At 38.8% G+C, this 20,769-nt stretch overlaps 1 protein-coding gene, 2 long non-coding RNA genes and 1 other non-coding gene across 4 annotated transcripts; 3 read left to right on the plus strand and 1 right to left on the minus strand.

Annotated features, from left to right (window-relative positions):
- Positions 1-381: 381 nt before the first annotated feature.
- On the minus strand, positions 382-17,509 carry LOC125312906. Its single transcript, XR_007196980.1, has 3 exons — positions 17,379-17,509; positions 15,867-15,869; positions 382-394 (listed from the first exon to the last, which is right to left on the minus strand). It is a non-coding gene; the product is annotated as an uncharacterized LOC125312906 (long non-coding RNA).
- Positions 16,867-18,645, plus strand: LOC115726166 (cold-regulated 413 plasma membrane protein 2-like). Its single transcript, XM_030655925.2, has 4 exons — positions 16,867-17,304; positions 17,414-17,521; positions 17,933-18,003; positions 18,166-18,645. Exons 1-4 carry the CDS (start codon positions 16,991-16,993, stop codon positions 18,417-18,419), a joined length of 747 nt encoding a protein of 248 aa, XP_030511785.2. The 5' UTR covers positions 16,867-16,990; the 3' UTR covers positions 18,420-18,645.
- Positions 18,646-19,317: 672 nt separating this feature from the next.
- LOC125312905 lies at positions 19,318-19,565 on the plus strand. The gene is made up of 2 exons (XR_007196979.1): positions 19,318-19,383; positions 19,534-19,565. It is a non-coding gene; the product is annotated as an uncharacterized LOC125312905 (long non-coding RNA).
- LOC115726168 lies at positions 19,528-19,618 on the plus strand. The gene has a single exon (XR_004013511.1). It is a non-coding gene; the product is annotated as a small nucleolar RNA SNOR75 (small nucleolar RNA).
- Positions 19,619-20,769: the final 1,151 nt, after the last annotated feature.

Raw genomic sequence — 20,769 nt, forward strand, 5'->3', positions numbered from 1 at the left:
ATGATATGTCATGAAAATGCATGATATGCAAAATTTAAATTTACAAATTCAAAATAAAGAGGGTAAAAAGCCTTACCAACCGATGTTACTCTTTTTTTTTGGGTTTTTGGTTTTAGGTATACCAACCGTCCATTTCACATGCGCATGGGACAAGTGAGGTTCAACTCTAAAGAAATCAAAAAGGCTCGGGTATGGATCTAAAAAGGCTCCCGCTATACAAATCGATGAGCCGCCCACAAACGTAATTAAACAACAAGTGGGTAGGATCATCAATCTCGCATAGCGAGCGGGATCAAATATGGTCAACCCAAGTGCAATCAAACACGGGAGCTTCGCATACCAATCCCTATCTATGGCGACCTATAAGGGTGATTTCGTGGCTCGGGTTTAGGCACTTGTGTGTGCGATATCGTGATCCTCAAAATATGCAAGACATGCACATCAATTTATATTCAAAACAACGCTTCAATATGTGCACAAATAAACACACAACCCGAAATACCATATCTGCATCAAAAATGTTAGCATAGACGTCACCCTTTATAACTCCCATCTGCATCAACATTTAACACTTTTGTTAGTGGACGTACCTTACCTTCAAGAGCATCTGCATAAAACGGGGTTAGAAAACACTCAACATTTTTATCGGCTTAAGTCCTCTTATTGGTTTAGCAACCATTCGATCCCCAGCGGAGTCGCCGGTCTGTCGCGACCCTCCGGAAATTTTCCTTATTCCGGGGCGAGGGTTAACGAGCCGATCCTTTGTAGACCCCGGTTGTCGGCGGGATTTTTAGGATCGCGGGTCTCTCCCAAGACCCATTACTCGAATCGCGATGTGGATAAAAATTTATCGAGATCGACCTTAGTGTGGTCGGGTGGCATGTGCATAGTGTACATGTATTTGGAGTCGCCACCGATCAATTTATTGGAGGGTATGATCGGAAAACCCTACCTAGCGGTCGGGAGAAACCATTCGGTTCTACGAGAACTAGATATTTGATTCCGGGGACTTGGTTACGCCAAGATTTACATTGACGCCCTTTCGGTTACCGATGTCGAGTGATTTTCTAACCTACGAATTCATGCAGATGAAATTTTGGGTGAGGTAAGTCCTAACGATCTAAGGTAACATGCAGATGGGAATTTTACTATTTCTATCAATCACAATCAGAAAATCAAAAGCGCAATCAATATAATGACAACCAATCAAATCAAACAAACAAAGCTTGATATGTCTAATATGGCCCTATCGGCCCACAAAAATGTCAAATTTGAGTTCCGGGATGGTTCGGGAAAATTTGAGGCGAAAAGCCCGGAAAGGATAGAATGGCCACTTTTGGGAGTTTGGGATCCGAAAATCACAAAATTACGATCAAGCCGGTTGAATGTGGCCATTTCCTATTTTTTGTGATTTTCTTGAATTTTTCTATTTTTTCTATTTTTTTTTTGAATTTTTTATTTATTTTCTAAAAAAAGTTGGAAATTTTCCGGATCAATGTGAATCAACCCTCGAAATCTCGAAAATTCTCTATCCGGACTATAAGAGTCTCGAATCGACCTAAGTATTTTTTAGAAATTTTTTCGAAAAATCTGGGAATTTTTATGAATTTTCTATGAAATTTTGGATTTTTTGGAAATTTTTATTTATTTATTATTATTTTTTATTAGTATTTACGGACCGGGTCAAACGAGTCAACCCTGTCCTGACCGCTCGTAGAACACTCGAGAATTACCAAATCCGAAAAACGGCGACGCTTCTACTATTTGTCTATTTTTTGATTTTCAGAATTAATTTCCTAATTATTCGAATATATATAAAAAAATGACGAACGACTAAGATCAATCCGCGAATCAATCTCGGCCGTTGGCCCTCATCTAAATGAAACGACGCCGCATTAACCTATTCAAACGAACGGTCACGATTTACTCTAGACACGATCCGAGCCGTTCGCTCATCCTTGATCTAAACGGCACCGTATGGATTAAAGGAATGGACGGTCACGATTATACCTAAGGCTCGACTCGAGTCGTTCGTTCCTTCAACATACAAAACGATGACGCTTCTGCCTCTTTATGCAAAAACGATGCCGCATCACATAACTAATGAACGGTCACGATTAAGACTCACACTAGATTTAGGCCGTCGACTCCTACCAAAGCTTAAACAACGACGCACTTGATCATGCCTTAAATGACGTCGCACGCCACTTAACCTAAACGACGTTGCTTTTCAATTTTTTTTATTTTCTAACAATAAACCGATTATCTAAAATCTAAAAATTCTAATCTAATGGCCTAAAATCAAACTAACCTAATTATTTCGACCGTAGGATCAAAGCTGAGTCAGACTAATCGCGCCAACGGACACGCCAACTCGGACTCGGACCGGCCCTATCAAGACTTGACACCTCGGCTTCGTTGACTCGGCGATCCGCCGGGTCGCCTTGTCTTCAACCTTGCAACGACGACTAAACGAACGACCGGAATTGCTCCGGCGAGATCCAACGGTGAGATCTCGCCGGAATTGCATGAAACCACCACAGATCGACTCGCACAGACCTCCAGTTCAATATATTCAATAATCAAACAATTTTATCCATGGAATCTTCACTAATCAAGTTCGCATAGACTTAAGCTATAGATGATCGATCGAGCAACAGAGAGCATTGCAACTCAATTCATTCACACAGAAGCATCACAAGGTGCCGAGAAGACTTACCTTGAGCTCGGATCAAGCTCGCGACGGCTGGAATCGCCCGGCCGAAGTTCGACCGGAGCGAGGGAGGTTGGAGGTCCGACTCGAGGTAATCGCACGAAACCAATGCAAAAGTATGATGCGATCATGGTCGATAAGGTTCAAGGATGAAAAGGCACACATCAATTTCAATAATCACGCTCGGAATGTGTGGATGCCATGATAGTACGAAGAACGAAGTTCGAGTTCAACTTACCACTTACGGAGGTCTCGGGTCGATTGGCTTGGCGCGATCGCTTTCTGGAAGTGAAGGCGAGCTTCCGGACTTGGTTTCGAAGCTCGATATTGCTTGAGATGGTCGGACGAGTGGCTCACAGTTTGAGCTCCGGCGACGCGGTAACAATGCTTACAAGAGCCTCTCCCTCTATCTCTCTCTCTTTCTCTCTCTATTCCGGTGCTAGAGCGAGCGGAATGAACCTCCCTTTCGCGAATCTTCCCCCGGGCCTTTTATACCAACTTTCAAAATTTCGAGCGCACGGGTGAAGGCTCGCCGACTCTGATTCACGTGCGATTACATGATTTATGGTCGCCGGACGGTGACGGAATCGGTTATGATTCCGTCAATGTTCGTTTGGCCCGCCGTCGAGCTCAAACGAGTATCAATTGGACTACGGACGCATAATGTTGACTTTTTGCCTCACCGGAGCTTTGACCGTTGTCGCGACCCTCCTCCCTCGATATGCGCGGGGGCGAATGAGAGTTAACGAGCCGATTCCCCTTTTTTTATATGAATGTAACCTCGGTTGTCGGCGGAATTTTTTAGGAATCGCGGGTCTCTCCCAAGACCCATTACTCGAGTCGCAATGTCGGAGAAAATTTTATCGAGATCGACCTTAGTATGGTTGGGTGGCATGTGCGTAGTGTACATGCAATTTGGAGTCGCCACCGATCAATTTATTAGAGGGTATGATCGGAAAACCCTACCGAGCGGTCGGGAGAAACCGTTTGGTTCCGCGAAAACCAGAGATTTTTGGATCCGGGGACTTGGTTACGCCGAGATTTTCATCGACGCCCTTTCGGTTACCGATGTCGAGTGATTTTCTAACCTATGAATTCATGTAGATGAAATTTCGGGTGAGGTAGGCCCTAACAATCCTAAGGTATAATGCAGACGGGAGTTTTAGTATTCCTATCAATCACAGTCAAAAAATTAAAAGCGCAATCAATATAATCGTAAGCAATCAAATCAATCAATCAAGGCTCGATATATCTAAAAATGGCTCTATCGGCCCATAGAAATGTCAAATTTGGGTTTCGGGGTGGTTCGACAAAAATTTAGGGCGAAAGGCCCAAAAGGGTAAAATGTTCATTTTTGGGGGTTCGGGACCCAAAAATCACAAATTCGGGGTCGGGCCAGTTGAATGTGGCCATTTCCCATTTTTTGTGATTTTCTTGAATTTTTTCTAATTTTTCTAATTTTTTTGATTTTTTTATTTATTTTCTAAAAATGTAGGAATTTTCCGGATCGACGTAAATCGACCTTCGGAGTTTCAAAATTTTTGATTTAGACTATAAGAGTCTCGAATCGATCTAGAAAATTTTAGAAAATTTTTTTGGGAAAATCCGGGAATTTTTGTGAATTTTCTATGAATTTTTACAATTTTTTGAATTTTTTGGGAATTTTTATTTATTTATTTATTTTATTTTTTATAATTATGGACCGGGTTGACCTGGTCCAGAGTGACTCGCGAACCTCTCGGAACAAAAACGGTACCGTATAGGTATTTATCCTTTTTATTACTATTATTTTTGATTTTGGGAATTAGTTTTCTAATATTCAACTATAAAAGAAAATAATGGACGGCTGAGATCAACTTGTGAATCAATCTCAACCGTCGGCTCTTCACTAAACAAAACGACACCGCATTTGTAACCCTACACTAAACGACGTCGCGTCTACAATACTAGGGATGGCCACGATTAGATTCTAAGGCTCGATCCGAGCCGTTTATTCTTTCTTAAGACGAAACGACGACGTCCCCCATACTACTAACCTAAACAACGTCGCCCTGTTAAGCCAATGAACGGCTATGATTCGACCTTGGATCTAATCTAGGCCGTTCAACCCATACGCGCTCAAAACGACGACGCATTGTCGTCCGGACACAAAACGACGCCGCTCGACTACTAATACAAACGGTGCCGTTTTTGCATTATTCTAATTTCTATCTATTAAGCTATTATCCAAAAATATGAAAATGTAGATCCGACGGCCCTAAATCAAACTAAACAAAATATCACAGTTGTCGGATGGAGGGCGACTCAACTCGCTCGCGCTAACGGCCGAGCTAAGTCAGCGACACCTTAGCCCAATCACACAATGACACATCATCTCTTTGACTTGTTGACCGCCACATCATCGTCGTCTTCTTCCTCTCGACGACAACAGAACGGACGACCGAGAGGCTCCGGTGAGATCTCGGACCAACGGCGTTCGACTCGTCCGAACCTCTAGACTAACATATCCAAAAATCTAGCCATTTCATCCGCAGAATCACGAGAATCAGATCAAGCCCGGTCGCGACATCCAAAACTTTAATCAAGCAATATTGAGCATGTCGGTGCGATTCAAGCTTCAAACACATTAAAATCAAGTTAGGAACACTTACCTGCGGGTCGGATCAACCTGGTTTGGCCTAGAATCGTCTAGGCAAGCTTCGACGGTGCTCGGCCATGGAGGTTAGAGTTGACAGACTTGATTGAAGGTGTTCATGCAAAATCAAAGCCAGAACAAGGTGGATACATGATCAGCAATGCTCCCGAACAAAAACGCACACAATAATTTCAAAGATCGCACTCAAAACAGCATGATGCCATTGATGTACGGTAGCAAAGTTCGAAGTTCAACCTACCACTTCTGGAGTTCTCGGGTCGATTGGCTTGGCGCGATCACTTTACGGAAGTGAAGGCGAGCTTCCAAACTTGGTTTCAAAGCTTGAGATTGCCTGAGACGGTCGGACGAGTGGCTCACGATCCGAGCTCCGGCGAAGCGACCCCAATGCTCGCGAGAGCCTCTCTCTCTTTCTCTCTCTATTCCGTTATCTTGCGAACCGAATGAACCTCTCTGCTCTCTCGAATCTTCTTCAAGCTTTTATACTCGTTTTTCAAATATACGCACGCACGGAGCTTGAGTCGGTGTCGCGCTCACGTGTTGATCACGTGGTTTTTGGTCGTTGGATGGTGACGGAATCGGTTATGATTCCGTCAACGTTCGTTTGACACTCGGGCGAGCACAAATGAGCATGAATTTGACTCTGATTCGAAGATGTTGACTTTTCGGACTGCCGCGCCTTTGACCGGCGATTTCCCTGTGCTCCGGCGGCCATTGGTCGTGCCGCCGGTGGCAATTGACTGAGCCTAACCCGCACAACAAAAGCCCTAATATAATTGGTTCAATTGGGCACGAATTGAGCTTCAATTTGTCCATTGAAATCCACGTATCAATTCTGCAATTCGCGCGGGTGAATTGGGGAAGATGACACTGTGTTGGACCGGTTCGACCGGCGGTCAGACCGGTCCGAACCGTTCCAGACAGTGAAATTCCCACAATTTTCAAAATTAATCACAATTGACTGGGAATTTTTGCAATTAAACCTCAAAATTGAACTTAGGGACCTGAATTCTATCTAGAAATGCAATTTTTCCCAAAAGTTCACTTCAATTTCTATGAAAGCCCCAAATTTTTCTAAAATCCCAATTTGGGGAAAAGTTCAATTGAGTGCCAATTTGATCAAATTGGACCAAATCAACCCTGCCAATCAATTCAAAATGTGTAAAAACCTAGGGGAACGGTCCAATTTTACCACGAAAGTCCCTCAATTAAAAGTAATTTCAAAAATTGGAAAGTTGAGGGACTAAATTGCAAAGAATGTTAGGGATTTTTATGCAATTCGTACAATTGAGGGTGCAATTGATCAAATTGAAGTTCAAAGGGACTGCAATTGAATGTCTCGACAACAAATGTGTAAAAATTGCAAATAAAAAGACTCAATTGGTATTTTTTATGTAAATTCAACTCTAGGCATTGTGAAGGAACACATAAAATTGAACTCGATTTTTGACTTTTCATGAGGTCAATATGAAAAGGGAATTAAATGAAAAATATTGGACATTTTTGTGTATTTTTGTGACCTCGAAAAGTATTTTTTATGAATTTTATAATATTTTCCTATTTTTCGAAAATATTAAAAAATATGAAAAATTAGTTTTTGTTCAAAATTGGTTCCTTAAGCTTGGCCAAGGCTTCCAATGTTGATTTTTTAATTTTTTGATTTTTTATGCATTTTTAGTGAATTTTAAAAAATAAAACTAAAGAAAAGTCGATTAAAAATCAGGTGTCAACAACCGTCGATTCCAACCATCTCCGGCAGCCATTGGCCGTGCCGCCGGTGGCAATCGATGGAGCCCGACCTGAACATCAAAAGCCCCACACCAATTAGCTCAATTATACATGAATTGACCTTCAATTTGGCCATTGAAATCCAACTCTCAAACCTGCAATTCGCGCATGAATTGGGGAAGACGATGCATTGTTACGGACCGGTTCGACCGGTCCGACTGTCGATCGGACCGGTCTGAACCGGTTCAAACGGTGAACTTTTCTAAATTTTTAAAATTAATCAAAATTGACTGGGAATTTTTGCAATTAAACTTCAAAATTGGACTCGGAGGCCTGGATATTATCTAGAAATACAATTTTGCCCAAAATTTTTCATCAATTTATGCAAAAGCCCCAAATTTTTCTAAATTGGCAAATTGGGGAAAAGTTCAATTGAGTGCCAATTTGATCAAATTAGACTAAACCACCTATGCCAATTGATTCCGAATGTGTGAAAACCTAGGGGGACGGTCCAATTTTGCCACGAAAGTCCCTCAATTAAAAATAATTTCAAAAATTAATAAGTTGAGGGACTAAATTGCAAAGAACTTAGAGATTTTTGTGCAATTCGCGCAATTCGCTCAATTAAGGGTGCAATTGACCAAATTGAAGTTTGAAAGGACTGCAATTGAATGTTTAGACTTAAAATGTGCAAAAAATGCAAATAAAAAGACTCAATTGGTATTTTTTTATGTGAATTCAATCCTTAGCGTTATGAAGAAACACCTAAAATTGAATCTAATTTTCAATTTTTCTTGAGGTCAATATGAAAAGGGAATTAAAATAAAAATATTAGACCTTTTTCTATATTTTTGTGACCTCGAAAAGCATTTTTTATAAATTTTCTAATATTTTCCTATTTTCCAAAAATATTAAAAAATGCAAAAAATATGAAAAATTATTTGTTATTCACAATTGGTTCCTTATACTTGGCCAAGGCTTCCAATCTTGATTTTTAAATTTTTTGATTTTTTATGAATTTTTGAAAATTTTTAGAAAATAAAACTAAGGAAAAATGGATTAAAAATCAGGTGTCAACATATATCATCCGAGGATGTGAAATGCCTAGTATCCATAAAAAATGATTCAGAACTTTGGCACAAGAAGTTGAGGCATATAAGCTTCAAACAAATCTCAAAGTTTTCCTCAAAGAGGATTGTAGGAGGACTTCCGGATGCTAAATTTAAGCAAGCAAAGCTCAGTGACGCTTGCACTCTTAGGAAATAAGTAAAAAATTCTACAAATCAATAAATTAAGTTTCCACAATCATGTTTTGCAACTCCTACACATGGATGTCTTCGAACTTGCTCGAACTCAGAGCATTTGAGGTAAAAAGTATTGTGCGGTAATAGTAGACGATTATACTAGATTTACTTGGGTTTCTTTTCTTGCACATAAGAACAATGCATTTCCATATTTTGAAAGTTTCTCAAAGAAAGTTCAAAACGAAAATGGTTATTCAATTTCCAACATCAAAACTAATCATGAGGGAGAATTTGAAAATCAAATCTTTGTGGACTTTTGTGATCAAAATAGTCTTCATCACAATTTTTCCCCTCCTTATACTTCACAATAAAATGGAGTAGTTGAAAGGAAAAATTATTCATTACAAGAAATGGGACGAACTCTTTTAATAGAAAGCAAAGCTCATTTCATTTCTAGGCGAAAGCTGTTTCTACCGCATATTACATCATAAATCGTATTTTTTCGAGATCATTACTTGAGAAAACCCCCTATAAGCTTTACAAAGGCAAGAAACTAAACATATCATACTTTCATGTGTTTGGCTGTAAATGTTTTATCCTTAACAATTCAAGTGATCGTCTGGGAAAGTTTGATGAAAGATCGGACAAAAACATATTTCTTGGTTACTCCACCTCAAGCAAGGCATACATATTCCTTAACAAGAATTCAAGAATAGTTGAAGAATCAATGAACGTATGGTTTGAAGATGGAAATGACACTCAAAAGATAGACACCGAAATCACCATATCATCTAATAGTAATCCATCATCCGAGAGACTCCATCATCTAAAGATTCAAGATCACATGAAGCTACTAAGAGTATGGAAATGTCCAGATGATTACATTTTCTCAAGACAAAAATCAAGATAACTCTCCGGAAGATGAAAATGACAAATCCAATAAGAATTGAAAGTACAAATCTAGCGATCCTACGGATCTTGTTGTTGGAGACATAAAAGCGGGGATCATAACCAGATCTAAATTGAAGAATGCCATAAATGCATTCACACTTGTTTCAGAAGTTGAGCCCAAAGGAATGGAGGAGGCTCTTGTAGACAAAAGCTGTATAGAAGCAATGCAGCAAGAGTTACACCAATTCAAACTCGGTGAAGTTTAGGAACTTATGCCTATTCCAAATGGTCATCCAATTATTGAAACCAAATGGGTATTTAGAAACAAGATGGATGATAAGATAAAGTTACAAGAAATAAGACAAGATTCGTAGCAAAAGGATACTCTCAAGAAGAGAGAATTGACTACGATGAAACATATGCTCCAATAATAAGACTGGAATCTATTAGATTACTTCTTGCCTATGCCCGCTACAAAGAATTCAAACTATATCAAACGGATGTAAAAAGATTATTGAATGGCTACTTTAAAGAAGAAGTATACGTAAAGCAACCTCCAAGCTTTAAAGATCAAAAGAGCTCGGATCATAAGTACAAACTCAAGAAAGCTTTTTATAGACTTAAGCAAGCTTCGCGAGCCTAATATGGAAGGTTAAGTAATTTCCTTATTGAAAAAGGTTTCGAAAAAGGTAAAGTTAATACAACTTTATTCATGAAAAGTGAAGGTAAAGATATCTTGCTTATTCAAATATATGTTGATGACATCATATTTGGTTCTTCTAACGAAAAACTTTGCAAGAATTTCTCTTAGATTATACGGAATGAATTTGAAATGAGCATGATGAAAGAACTCACCTTCTTCCTTGGACTACAAGTGAATCAAACCGAACAAGAAACTTTCATACATCAAGAGAAATATACAAAGGAAATTGTGAAGAAATTTGGTTTGGAAAACTATAAGAAAACTAAATCACTAATGTCTTCTTCATCCAACCTAGATAAGGGTGAACATGGCAAATAGGTTGATTAGAAGTTATAGAGAAGCATGATCGGTTCTTTACTATATCTTATCGCTTCTAGACTTGACATCATTTTTAATGTGTGTTTGTATGCCAGATTTCAATCAAATCCTAAGGAATTGCACCTCTCTACAGTAAAGAGGATTATAAAATATATTGGAACCAATCCTAGTCTAGGATTATGATATTCCAAAACCTCATACTTTACATTATATGGCTATTCGGATGCCGACGATGCAAGTTGCAAATCGGATAGAAAAAGCACCTCAAGAACATGTCAACTTCTGGGATTGATGCTAGTGTCTTGGTTCTCAAAGAAATAAAATATCGTGGCAGCATCAACTGCAGAAGCTGAACATGTAGCACGGAGGAGTTGCTCTGATTAGATCTTATGGATGAAGCAGTAAATGAGGGATTTTGGTGTTGAAACATCAAATGTGGAAATCAAGTGTGACAACACCAGTACAATCAATCTCACAAAGAATCCAATTCTACACTCTCAAGCTAAGCATATTGAAATTAAAGTATCATTTCATTCGTGATTACTTGCATAACGGCGATGTTAATATTCAATTCGGCGATTCGAAATATTCACAAAGCCTCTTGGAAAGAATTCCTTTGAATATATTAAACAAGAATTGGGTATCACTTCTATACTTGTTTGAGTTGTCCTCTAAACAAGTCAATAATGCTTCTGAGCAAAATGCAACATTTAAAAAAAGTATCAACTAAGGAGCTACAATGCTTAAGAGAAACCTCTAGACGAAAAGCACTATATGAAGAGGTCATCCTCTGAACAGCTATAACATTAGGTTTAATCATTCAAATTTTTGGGGTGAAGTAGTTATTTTTGGCAAAAATAAGGTACGCATGATCTCAATCTTTTTAATATTATGCAAAATATTGTGATTAATATATTTATCGTTATTGATATGATTGAGTATTTCTTTTCAAAAGTTATCTTATTTCATATCTTTTCAAGTCTTTATTTTTGGAAATCATACCTCAAATCTTTTAACCGACTCTAGTATATTCCTAAAATGGCTTTTCACATTCTTTGATTAGAAACAAAATCTTAAATCTTCCTTCTAGTTAAGAACGATTTCCTAATTTGTCTTACCTTGTTACTCGTTAAATTCCTTAGCTAAAAATTCTTTTTTCACTCAACTTTCATTCGGGATCTCCATCTAAAAAGTTTAGCACTTCCTCTTAAAATCTCTTTTGCAAAACAACCTTCAAAGTTCTAAAAGTTTCTCAAATTTTCTTCTTGAAAGCCCTCATGGCATAAAAAAACTCCTCTACCACAAAGAAACCATTAAGCGGTACTCGTCACTCTGATAGATTAGAACTTAGTGATCCTAAAGCCTCAATAGATATCACAAATTTGAACAATCACTTTGATTATTCAAAGCATACTGTGAATGAATCGGAAGATGAGGATCATCTTACCCTTGAGCAATTCAAGCTAAAAATTCAAAAGGAAAGAAAAGCTGCAATGAAAGAAGAGTGTGATATAACAAAGCTAGAAAAAGAGGAAGAGATAGTGGATGAATACCATGCTTTCCTTTATGAGAATAGGGAAGATAGTACATGAGATGAAATAGAACTTGCTGGAATGAAAGAAGTACAATCTGCGGGGGAGTTAACTCCCACTTTGGGAACTCGGACTAAAGAAGAAGAAGAAGAAGAAGAAGAAGAGATGAGTAAGAATATTGACTCGAGCAACCTGAAAGATGTTATTTACTTTTAGAATGAGATGAAACTACAAGTCTGGGACTTGTACAAGACCATGTTTCGGGAAGTTAATGAAGTGAAAGACAAGATGGTTTGCGAACTTATGAAGCTAAGGAAAAATATGTTTGAGAAGGCAAGTCTTGCCTTTTTGAAAGTTGAACACATCGGCAAAAAGACGAACAACCTTAGAGATGCCATTAATCTAAAGCTAGAACAGTTTTTCAAACTTGTGTTGATTAAGTTCCCTCAAGATTTTTTGCTGTCTACATCTACTTCTACACCTACTCCAACCCCCGCACATCGGATGAAGTAGGAGATTGAATAGCTTACAAATCTGGTAAACTCTTTCTCTATTGAACAAGATGTGTTTTATCTAGAAAGAAAATCCAGACTTGCTAGAGCTATCGTGAAAGTTGTTCGTAACACAAGATTGAGATGAGGTCATGAAAACTTTGTGAAAGTATTAATCAAGCAAAATGGATTTATCTCTGAAGAGGAAGCTTTAGAATTTGCATCCAAACTGATAGAAAAAGAATTAAAGATTTCTTTTTTGAAAGGGACGAATGCTTATGACGTAAAAGCCCAGAATTCTAAGATTCCGATTTAGAAGACTTCTATGTTCAAGATCTTCTGAAATTTTGTTAAGAGAACGAGCAAGCCATGGCACGAGCAGAGTATGCGGGATGGTAGTGGAGGAACAAAAGTTAGACCCTAGCTACATCTTAGTAGGGATAAAGACTTTGGAAAAATTGTGCGCTCAAATGAACAAGGAGATAAACGACAAGATCGAACACCGGAGAAAAGTCGGGACTCTGGGGAAGTCATCTTATGAAAATAAGCCCGATATAAATCAAGAAAAGAATTTGAATTCACAGAAGTTATGGTACATTCTATTTAAGCAAGGAGAGTGCAAAGACAACCCGAGAAAATTGTGAACCGAGCTTTGTGTTCAAATGCTTTAGATAAAAGGTCAATTGGCCTTGTTAAGTGAGAGTCTAAGTGATGACATGAACAAGAAATTCCATCTAACATGCCTTGAGATGGAATAGGTAAAAAAGAAGATGAACATAATGGAAGAGGAGAACAACTTGAAGTTGGCTCAACTAGCCAAGTTTGCTCCGATTCAACTACCGTCAAAACTTGTGCCGGCCACAACTACTCAAGCCCCATCCTCATCCAATCTAGCTCAAAATCTGCCTAAATAGAATCATTTTCACTCTCTTATTTCATCAAAGTTTAATTTTGTTTTTAGGATTTTGACGTGTTTAAATTTTTTTATTTTCAACCTCGTTGAACTTCTTTCTGCTTGGTATTAGGTTTGAATAAGTGCTACAGTACGTTATTGCTCCGATTGAAATCCTATTGAATACATATTTGTACTACACTCTATCCTTTTGTGTTGATGACAAAAAGAGGGAAAAGTTTATACCCTTTAATTGTCTCTCTATTGTGAAAAAGATGTGAGATTATGAATTCCAGGAAAATAACAGAACATGTTCCATATCTTTGAAAAGATGGGAGTAATGATTTGCATGAACAAGTATCAAAGATAAAATTATACTCTGAGAATGATGTTATAGTATTGAGTATGTTCTGAATAGATTGAACAGGTTTCAAGCTCTGAGAGCAAGTTCTCACGGGAACAAGTTCTGAGAAAGATAACACAAGAAGATGTTCTGTGTATTTTAGCACAAAAATGTTTAAACTTAAATTTTTATGCTCTAAAACCATACATTACTATAATCTAAATCTTTTGAACTCAGTTTGATATAGGTTGACATTAATGAATCATATGCTATGATTATAAAAAGCTTGTTCATACTTTAGATATTCTTATACAAGTCACATTTGCTCGTCACTGGACCTTATGTATTTCTAGAATTAATGCTCTGAACCTATGCATATCCTTTTTTAATTACTTTGATACTGGCTCACAAGTTCTAGAAACTAAAAGGAATTACCTTTCGAGAATGAATTCAAAAAGTCGAAATCGTCACTTTTCCAGAATTTATCTTTTGTTAAAGTGTTAAATGATACATCATTATTTAGCAAAAATTCATCAAGTAACAAATTCATTATGTTACTCAAATCTTTTACATAACAATTGGTATATTTATGTGAATAGTTTTTTCATCATAAAAAAGGGAGAGATTATTGAGAAAAATCCCTAATTGATTTTGAAATTGACAAAACAATCCATGATCTCTCTAATCTTAGTTAATGCAATAAAATACTTGTTTTGCAAATTATCCATATATGTGGATTACACATGATTGAATCCGTGAGAAAAGGCTTAGACGTTGCTATGAGGGGCTCGGATGATGTATCGAGCTCAAACGTTGAGCGGGGAGCTCGGATGTTGGAATGATGGTCAAGCTCTGAAAGAAATATTTCACGAGCAACGACCGGATTACAGAGAGATGCATTCAAGATGATTTAACCGACATATTACATTATCACAATGGCTGGTGATCAAGCTGGATTCATACTTGGAGATTCTCAATCATGAATATCAATCAAGGACGCGAATTAACAGAGATAAGGATGACTCACCTAACGAAGTAATTTATCTATGGAAACTCAAGATCACAATTGTATAGGTGATTTGATCCAAAGAGGAATTCTTTCCTTTATTGACCTCAATGGTAATGAAATCCTTTGTATATAGTCTCGTCCAAACGGGAAAGTTTTGGAGAACGATCCTCTAGAGATCTTGCAATGAGTAATTGGAGATGAAGGAGTATAAACGGATACTTCAAGGCTAAAGAACAAAGAGCGAGGAAAAAGAGTTTAAAATTCCAAAATCATGAGAGCTTCACATCCTTCATGTACATTTGATCCTACATTGTAATACTTAGAGGAGATCATACGAGTATAAGAATGTTAGATGATAAGTTTATTCACCGAATTGTAACCTCTGAGCTATTCACTAGTGGAATCTAGCAAATAAACTATCGGTGTGAAGAAGTAGACGTAGACTTGAATAAAGCCGAAACACTATAAATCCTTTATGCACATTCCCTTACTCTTACTCTTACTCTCTCCGATTGTGCATTATGATAGTTAAATTGTGCAAAGCGTTGCATCCGAGAATATCGTTGAACCAACTAGTTATTATCATCCGAACGAAGTTCTAAGCATTCTCATTTACATTCCGCAATAATTTGATTAAAATCCCTAAAATCACATATTCACTCCCTTTAAGTGATAATGCTAGCCTCAATAGAAGTGACGCTTAAGCTCTAAGAGGAGTATTTCACGTGCAATGGCTAAATTATATCAAGAGATATATTTGAGATGATTTAATTGAGACATTACATCATCACAACAACTAGCAATCAAGTTGGATTCGTATTTGGAGATTCTCAATAACGAAAATCAATCAAGGATGTAGATTAAAGAGAGATGAGGATGACTCACCTAATTAAGTAATCTATCTATGAAAACTCAAGGTCATGATTGTATGGGCGATATGATCCAAAGAGAGATTCTTTCCTTTGTTGATCTCAATAGTTACGAAATCCTTTGTATATAATCTCGTCCAAATCATAAAGGTTTGAAGAGCAATCCTCTAGGGATCTTGTAACGAATTGTTAGAGATAGAGGAGTATAAAAAGAGATTTCAAGATTGAAGAATGAACAAATAAGAGATATAATTCAAAATTCCAATATCAAGAGAGCTTCACATCCTCCACGCACTTTTGATCCTACATTATAATACTTGGAGGAGAATATACGAGTGTAAGAGTGTTAAACAAGAAGTCTACTCACTAAATTGTAAGCCTTTGAGCTATTCACTAGTGGAATCCAGCCGATGGGCTACTAGCATGAAGAAGTGGACATAGGCTTGAACAAAATCGAACTACTATAAATCTTTTGTGCACATTCTCGTTCCCTTACTCTCTTTAATTACATGATGTGATAGTAAAGTTGTGCACATCTCTGCATTTGAGGATATCTCGGATCTTACTAATGATCATCGTCGAAATGAAGCTTTGAGCATACTTGTTGATATTCCGCATTAATTTCTAAAAATCGTTGAAATATCCTATTCATCCCTATAGATGATAGCACTAGCCTCAACAAGAACGATCAGAAGTTTGAGAGGATTTGTTTGCCCATACAATCAAATTCTAGAATCCTTAAATCAAGCTTTCTAACAAAGGAAATTGTCTCTAGGTGATTGCCAATCAATCATGATTTCTCATATAGAAAGTTGTGAGAAAATCTTTGTGATTGATGGTCAATCAATTTTATTTTAGAAATGCAATCGTAACCAGATAATTGACCGTTAGTGAGAAAAATTTAGCCTATTCAATAAATAAGAATAAGATTGAATTTTTAGATTTAAATATCTCTGTGGAATCTTGTGTGAGTCTACCTTCGTAAGTTCTGCTTCTATCAAAATAAAGCTTTGGGCTCATTTAGTATTAAAGGTGTAGGGACATATTTATAATAAATCCTCATTGTATAGATCAAAGTCTTTTCAATAGATTGATTGAGTTTTGTTCCCTTCAAAATCAAATATAATTTTCTCAACAGTGTGGACTCGCTAACTATTTCCCTTGCTTTTTACTAGCAATCCGCGATCCTACAAGTCTTCTGTACTCTCAAATTCAACAGCTTAATCCAAGTCCAGAAAAGTGGAACTCGCATCGGATTCTAGACAAAAAAATTCAAGTTCTCGCACAATTTTTATGTTGTGATTGTTTCTGTCCAACACATGACATCACCCCGAGCATTGCCAAGTCTCTGTCCATGCCACATTGCCACATTTTCTGGTGTTGTCCACGTGTCGTGTGAACAGTGCTCTTTGCTGAAAAAGAGGGTTGTCGTCCAAGCCAAAAGGCGCCACGTGCGAAGCCCTCTTTCATGGGCGAACTCGCATGGAGGAGAAGGGCACTGGAACTCAACAGTCAAAAGCAGGAAACGGTTCAAGATCCGAACCTTCGCAGGGTTCTGACACCACGACAATCCCTCCGAGAAGCATACAAAACTGTACCCCTTCATGTTACTTTCCTCGCTCGCTACCATCATCAACTCCAGTTCCAGAAGTGATCGCCATCGTTCGCTCTCTTCTCTGAACTTGTTGCTTCTCCAAGATCTGCATTTTCTTGTTCTTGCCTTCTGTTGGCGGTGCAAAGAAATGGGGAGAATGGATTATCTGGCGATGAGGACCAATCCGGCCATGGACGACCTGATCAGCTCCGACATCTTCGAGCTCAAGGTTGCTGCTAAGAGGCTTTTCAATCATGCCACCCAGCTAGGTGGTCTCGGCTTCGGCACCACTTTCCTCAAGTGGACTGCATCCCTCGCTGCCATGTCAGTTCTTTCGTTCCTTTCTCTCCTTCTCCGTGCCGAACGACGCGAGGCCGCCTGTTTCTTTCAGTTTAGACAATTATAGGAATCTGTTTTGTGACTAACTTGGCAGATACCTGTTGATACTGGATCGCACGAACTGGAGGACCAACATGCTGACCTCGCTCTTGGTCCCTTACGTTTTCTTCAGCCTGCCTTCGTCCTTGTTTCACATGGTGAGGTAATGATCACATCGTTTCAATTGTTGAAGCACAAGATAATCGAATTGCGAGTTCATTTGGAAGTTGACATAGGCCTGGCAATTCATGACAAGAACTTTGTGCATCATATGTGTCATAGCGGGTTCAGTTCGAGGTTATTTGCGCTTGCATGTTGGATGAATCAACCTGTTATTATACGATACCGAGAAAAGGACCCGTACAAGCATTTGTTGCAGCACTGCGCTCGAACAAATTTGACTGATGGGAACCTGGAACCGAACTGTCAAATTTTCAAGTCACATTGTTTCGTGATATCACCAACAAGCAGTTGATTTTAGGCATCACAAATAGCTCGAGATCAAATTTTTTTTTTTTTTTCCTCCTGCATATTTGTGAATAGTGTGTCCTTATCAAGCTATGATTTTTCACAGAGATGATATTGGAAAATGGGTTGCTTTCACTGCAGTGGTGCTGAGGCTCTTCTTCCCCCGCCATTTCCCAGGTAGATCCATCAGGCTGGGCCGGTTCGCTGCTCGAATTATACGTACCAAACGTTATGACAGGAAGAAAATCGACCACGGAGTTATTAAACTGACATCTATAATGAAATTTGGTCACTGCTTCGTTTGACATATAATTTCCTTTTCCTGGTTGATCGATGCAGAATGGTTGGCGATGCCGGGCTCGTTGATCCTGCTTCTAACAGTGGCGCCCCACTTCTTCGCGCACACGCTGCGAGACCGCTGGATCGGAGTCCTGATATGCCTTCTCATTGGGTGCTACCTCCTGCAAGAGCACATCCGGGCGACGGGCGGGTTCAGGAATTCCCTCACACAGACGCACGGGATATCCAACACGCTTGGGATCGTGCTTCTAATTGTGTTCCCAGTTTGGGCGCTCGTGCTTCACTTCTTCTAAGAGATCATACCGTTCCATCCTAGTAATCCCTCTCTATGTCCTGGAGTTGTTACTTTGGCTCAGGATCATGATGTATGTCAATGCGGGAACTGATCCTGATACCTGAAGCTAAGATTTCATTTTAGGGCAGGTCCTCAGTTTACTAGCGATTATGCTTTGTTTTGTTTGGTTGTACTAACGAACTGTAGCTGCTGATGGGTATTAAAAATGGCACTATCTTCCTGTACAGCTAAATTTGTATACGACAGCACTTATGCAACCCCCCAAATAATGTGTGACTAAATCCTAGAGACCGTTTATTTTTATTTTTTTGCTGGACGGGATCAGATCCTATCTCATCTGCTACTACTGGAATGTTCGGTTTAAGGCATCAAGCAAGTAATGACTACCCGCAAGGCAAACTCGTCACCGCATGTCACCAGATGCGAGTAAGAAAGCTCGAGAGAGGCGATGCACCTAAGTCTAGCGTGAGTGTTGACAATCAAATCAAACGGTGAAATGTCACTCCTTGCTAGTATTTTTTTTCTTTCTATGGGTAGCTTATTAGAAATAAAAGAGGATCAATGGTCCATTGGAGAGAGGATCTATGTAAACCGTTGACTTGGTAGGTCCCACGATAATTACGGCGAACATGCCAAATCGACGGTGGAGATCGACCCGGTCTTGTAAATCCGGGTCTTGGGAGGAAATTCCCCGTCTGGATAAGAACTACCCACTGAAGCCCATTGGACCGAGTCCGGCCCAACGAGAAGGTTTAGCGGGCCTACCCCGATTTCTCACAGTGCCCACCTATTCTCTTTCCTCCCACTTCACCTCCACGAGCAATCAAACCCTAGCACGCCGATCGCTCCTGGCTCTATAAATCAAACTCCACTTCCAAACTTCTGCGCCGACGATCCTCAACCCTTTTCAGGTACTCTCCTCCGTCTCCACCGCTTCCTCCGCCATGATCTGAATCACTCCGGTCAGTTGTGAGTGCTCTGATTCGCGGTTAAGATTTACGAACTTCTGTCACGTTTCTGTTTTCCATCGATCAGATTTCTTTTCCCCTTCTAAACAGCGATTTTTTCGTGGAGACTCGCGATTCTTCAAAACATTTTGTTTTGTTTCTCAGTGACGAACAAAAATCGATGACGAGTCCGATGATTTTCCATTCTTTCAATATCGTGACGACAAATCGAGGCATTTGTCCGAGAGAAACTCGAGATCCAATCTTCGATCTTACACTTTTTGCTTTGATTTTTTTTTTTTTTTTTTGGTGGAAAGAAAAGGTGTTCGCTGATTTTGCTTAGCATTCCGTCTTTCCCTGGTTGGTAAATGAGAATGGGGGCAAAGTGATGATGCGTTTATTGTCATCTGATTATAAACAAAGTGATGTTTCAATTGAACCTCCTACTCATACTGATTGCCCCCCATCCTCCGCAGAGCAATCGCCAAAATTCATGAACTCTAATCTGTTTTGTTATTTGTTTATTCTTTGGTTAGCGAATCGAGCAGTTAAGCCGTTTGCGATTAATCTTGCGATTTGCTTTTTGTTAAATCTGATGTTTTTGCTCGTCGCACTGAAATGAGTAATTTCAAACCTCGCCCATGCTTGGGCGGCTGGCGACCGGCAGGTTGCCCATATCCCTCACATGACCTCAGGCCACATCCCCTGAGTTGCACAACCTGCCAAATCCGGTCGCTCTCCAGAGCCTTCACCGGAGATATCGCATATGTGTGTGTATATATATGAAGTTTAGTACTACGGATCGATTATTTATATTAGATCATGAAATTTCTCAATTGGTTAATGTTGAACATATATACATTTTGGCTTCATTTGTTTCACGAAAAATAAGTAATAATGATGACGACTCTAGAGCACTTTGAAAATGTAATTGATTTGTGCAAAACACTAAAGAGAAAAAATTGGCAAACGATTAGCTTTTGCTATCGTCCATAAGAGGTTTAAACACCTTTGATAAAGTGGTTGCCAAACGAAGCCAATGTTATGACTAAATTTTAGGGAATTTTGGGTAAACTTTGTGGAACATTTTGATGGTAACTAATACTCTAGGGGGGCACGGGTCTTAATTCAATTTTGTGGTTAACTATTTAGACCGAATTCAGTGATTTTAATAAATGGTAGCAAAGTGAAGAAGGAGTTAAGGGGCGAAAGAAATCCCCATATTTATGATGCAACACAGTTAAAGAGGGAAAATCGTCCTAAAAGTCTGAAGTTTTTTATACGCTCGGCAATTTTCTATTAAATATTTTAATTATGCTAATTTAGTCCTAAATTTTTTTTTTATAATTTTCCAATTAGGTTTGAAAGCTACATTAGCATATTTGGTTAACTTGAATTAAC

Source organism: Rhodamnia argentea, chromosome 11, assembly GCF_020921035.1.
Source record: "Rhodamnia argentea isolate NSW1041297 chromosome 11, ASM2092103v1, whole genome shotgun sequence".
Taxonomy (NCBI): domain Eukaryota; kingdom Viridiplantae; phylum Streptophyta; class Magnoliopsida; order Myrtales; family Myrtaceae; genus Rhodamnia; species Rhodamnia argentea.

Excerpts from the sequence above, each read along its gene's own strand:
- LOC115726166 (XM_030655925.2), top strand. The coding sequence starts at position 16,991 with ATGTTACTTTCCTCGCTCGCTACCATCATCAACTCCAGTTCCAGAAGT. Across the intron at positions 17,522-17,932 it reads TCCTTGTTTCACATGGTGAG|AGATGATATTGGAAAATGGG; the intron begins GTAATGATCACA and ends GATTTTTCACAG. Across the intron at positions 18,004-18,165 it reads CTTCCCCCGCCATTTCCCAG|AATGGTTGGCGATGCCGGGC; the intron begins GTAGATCCATCA and ends TGATCGATGCAG.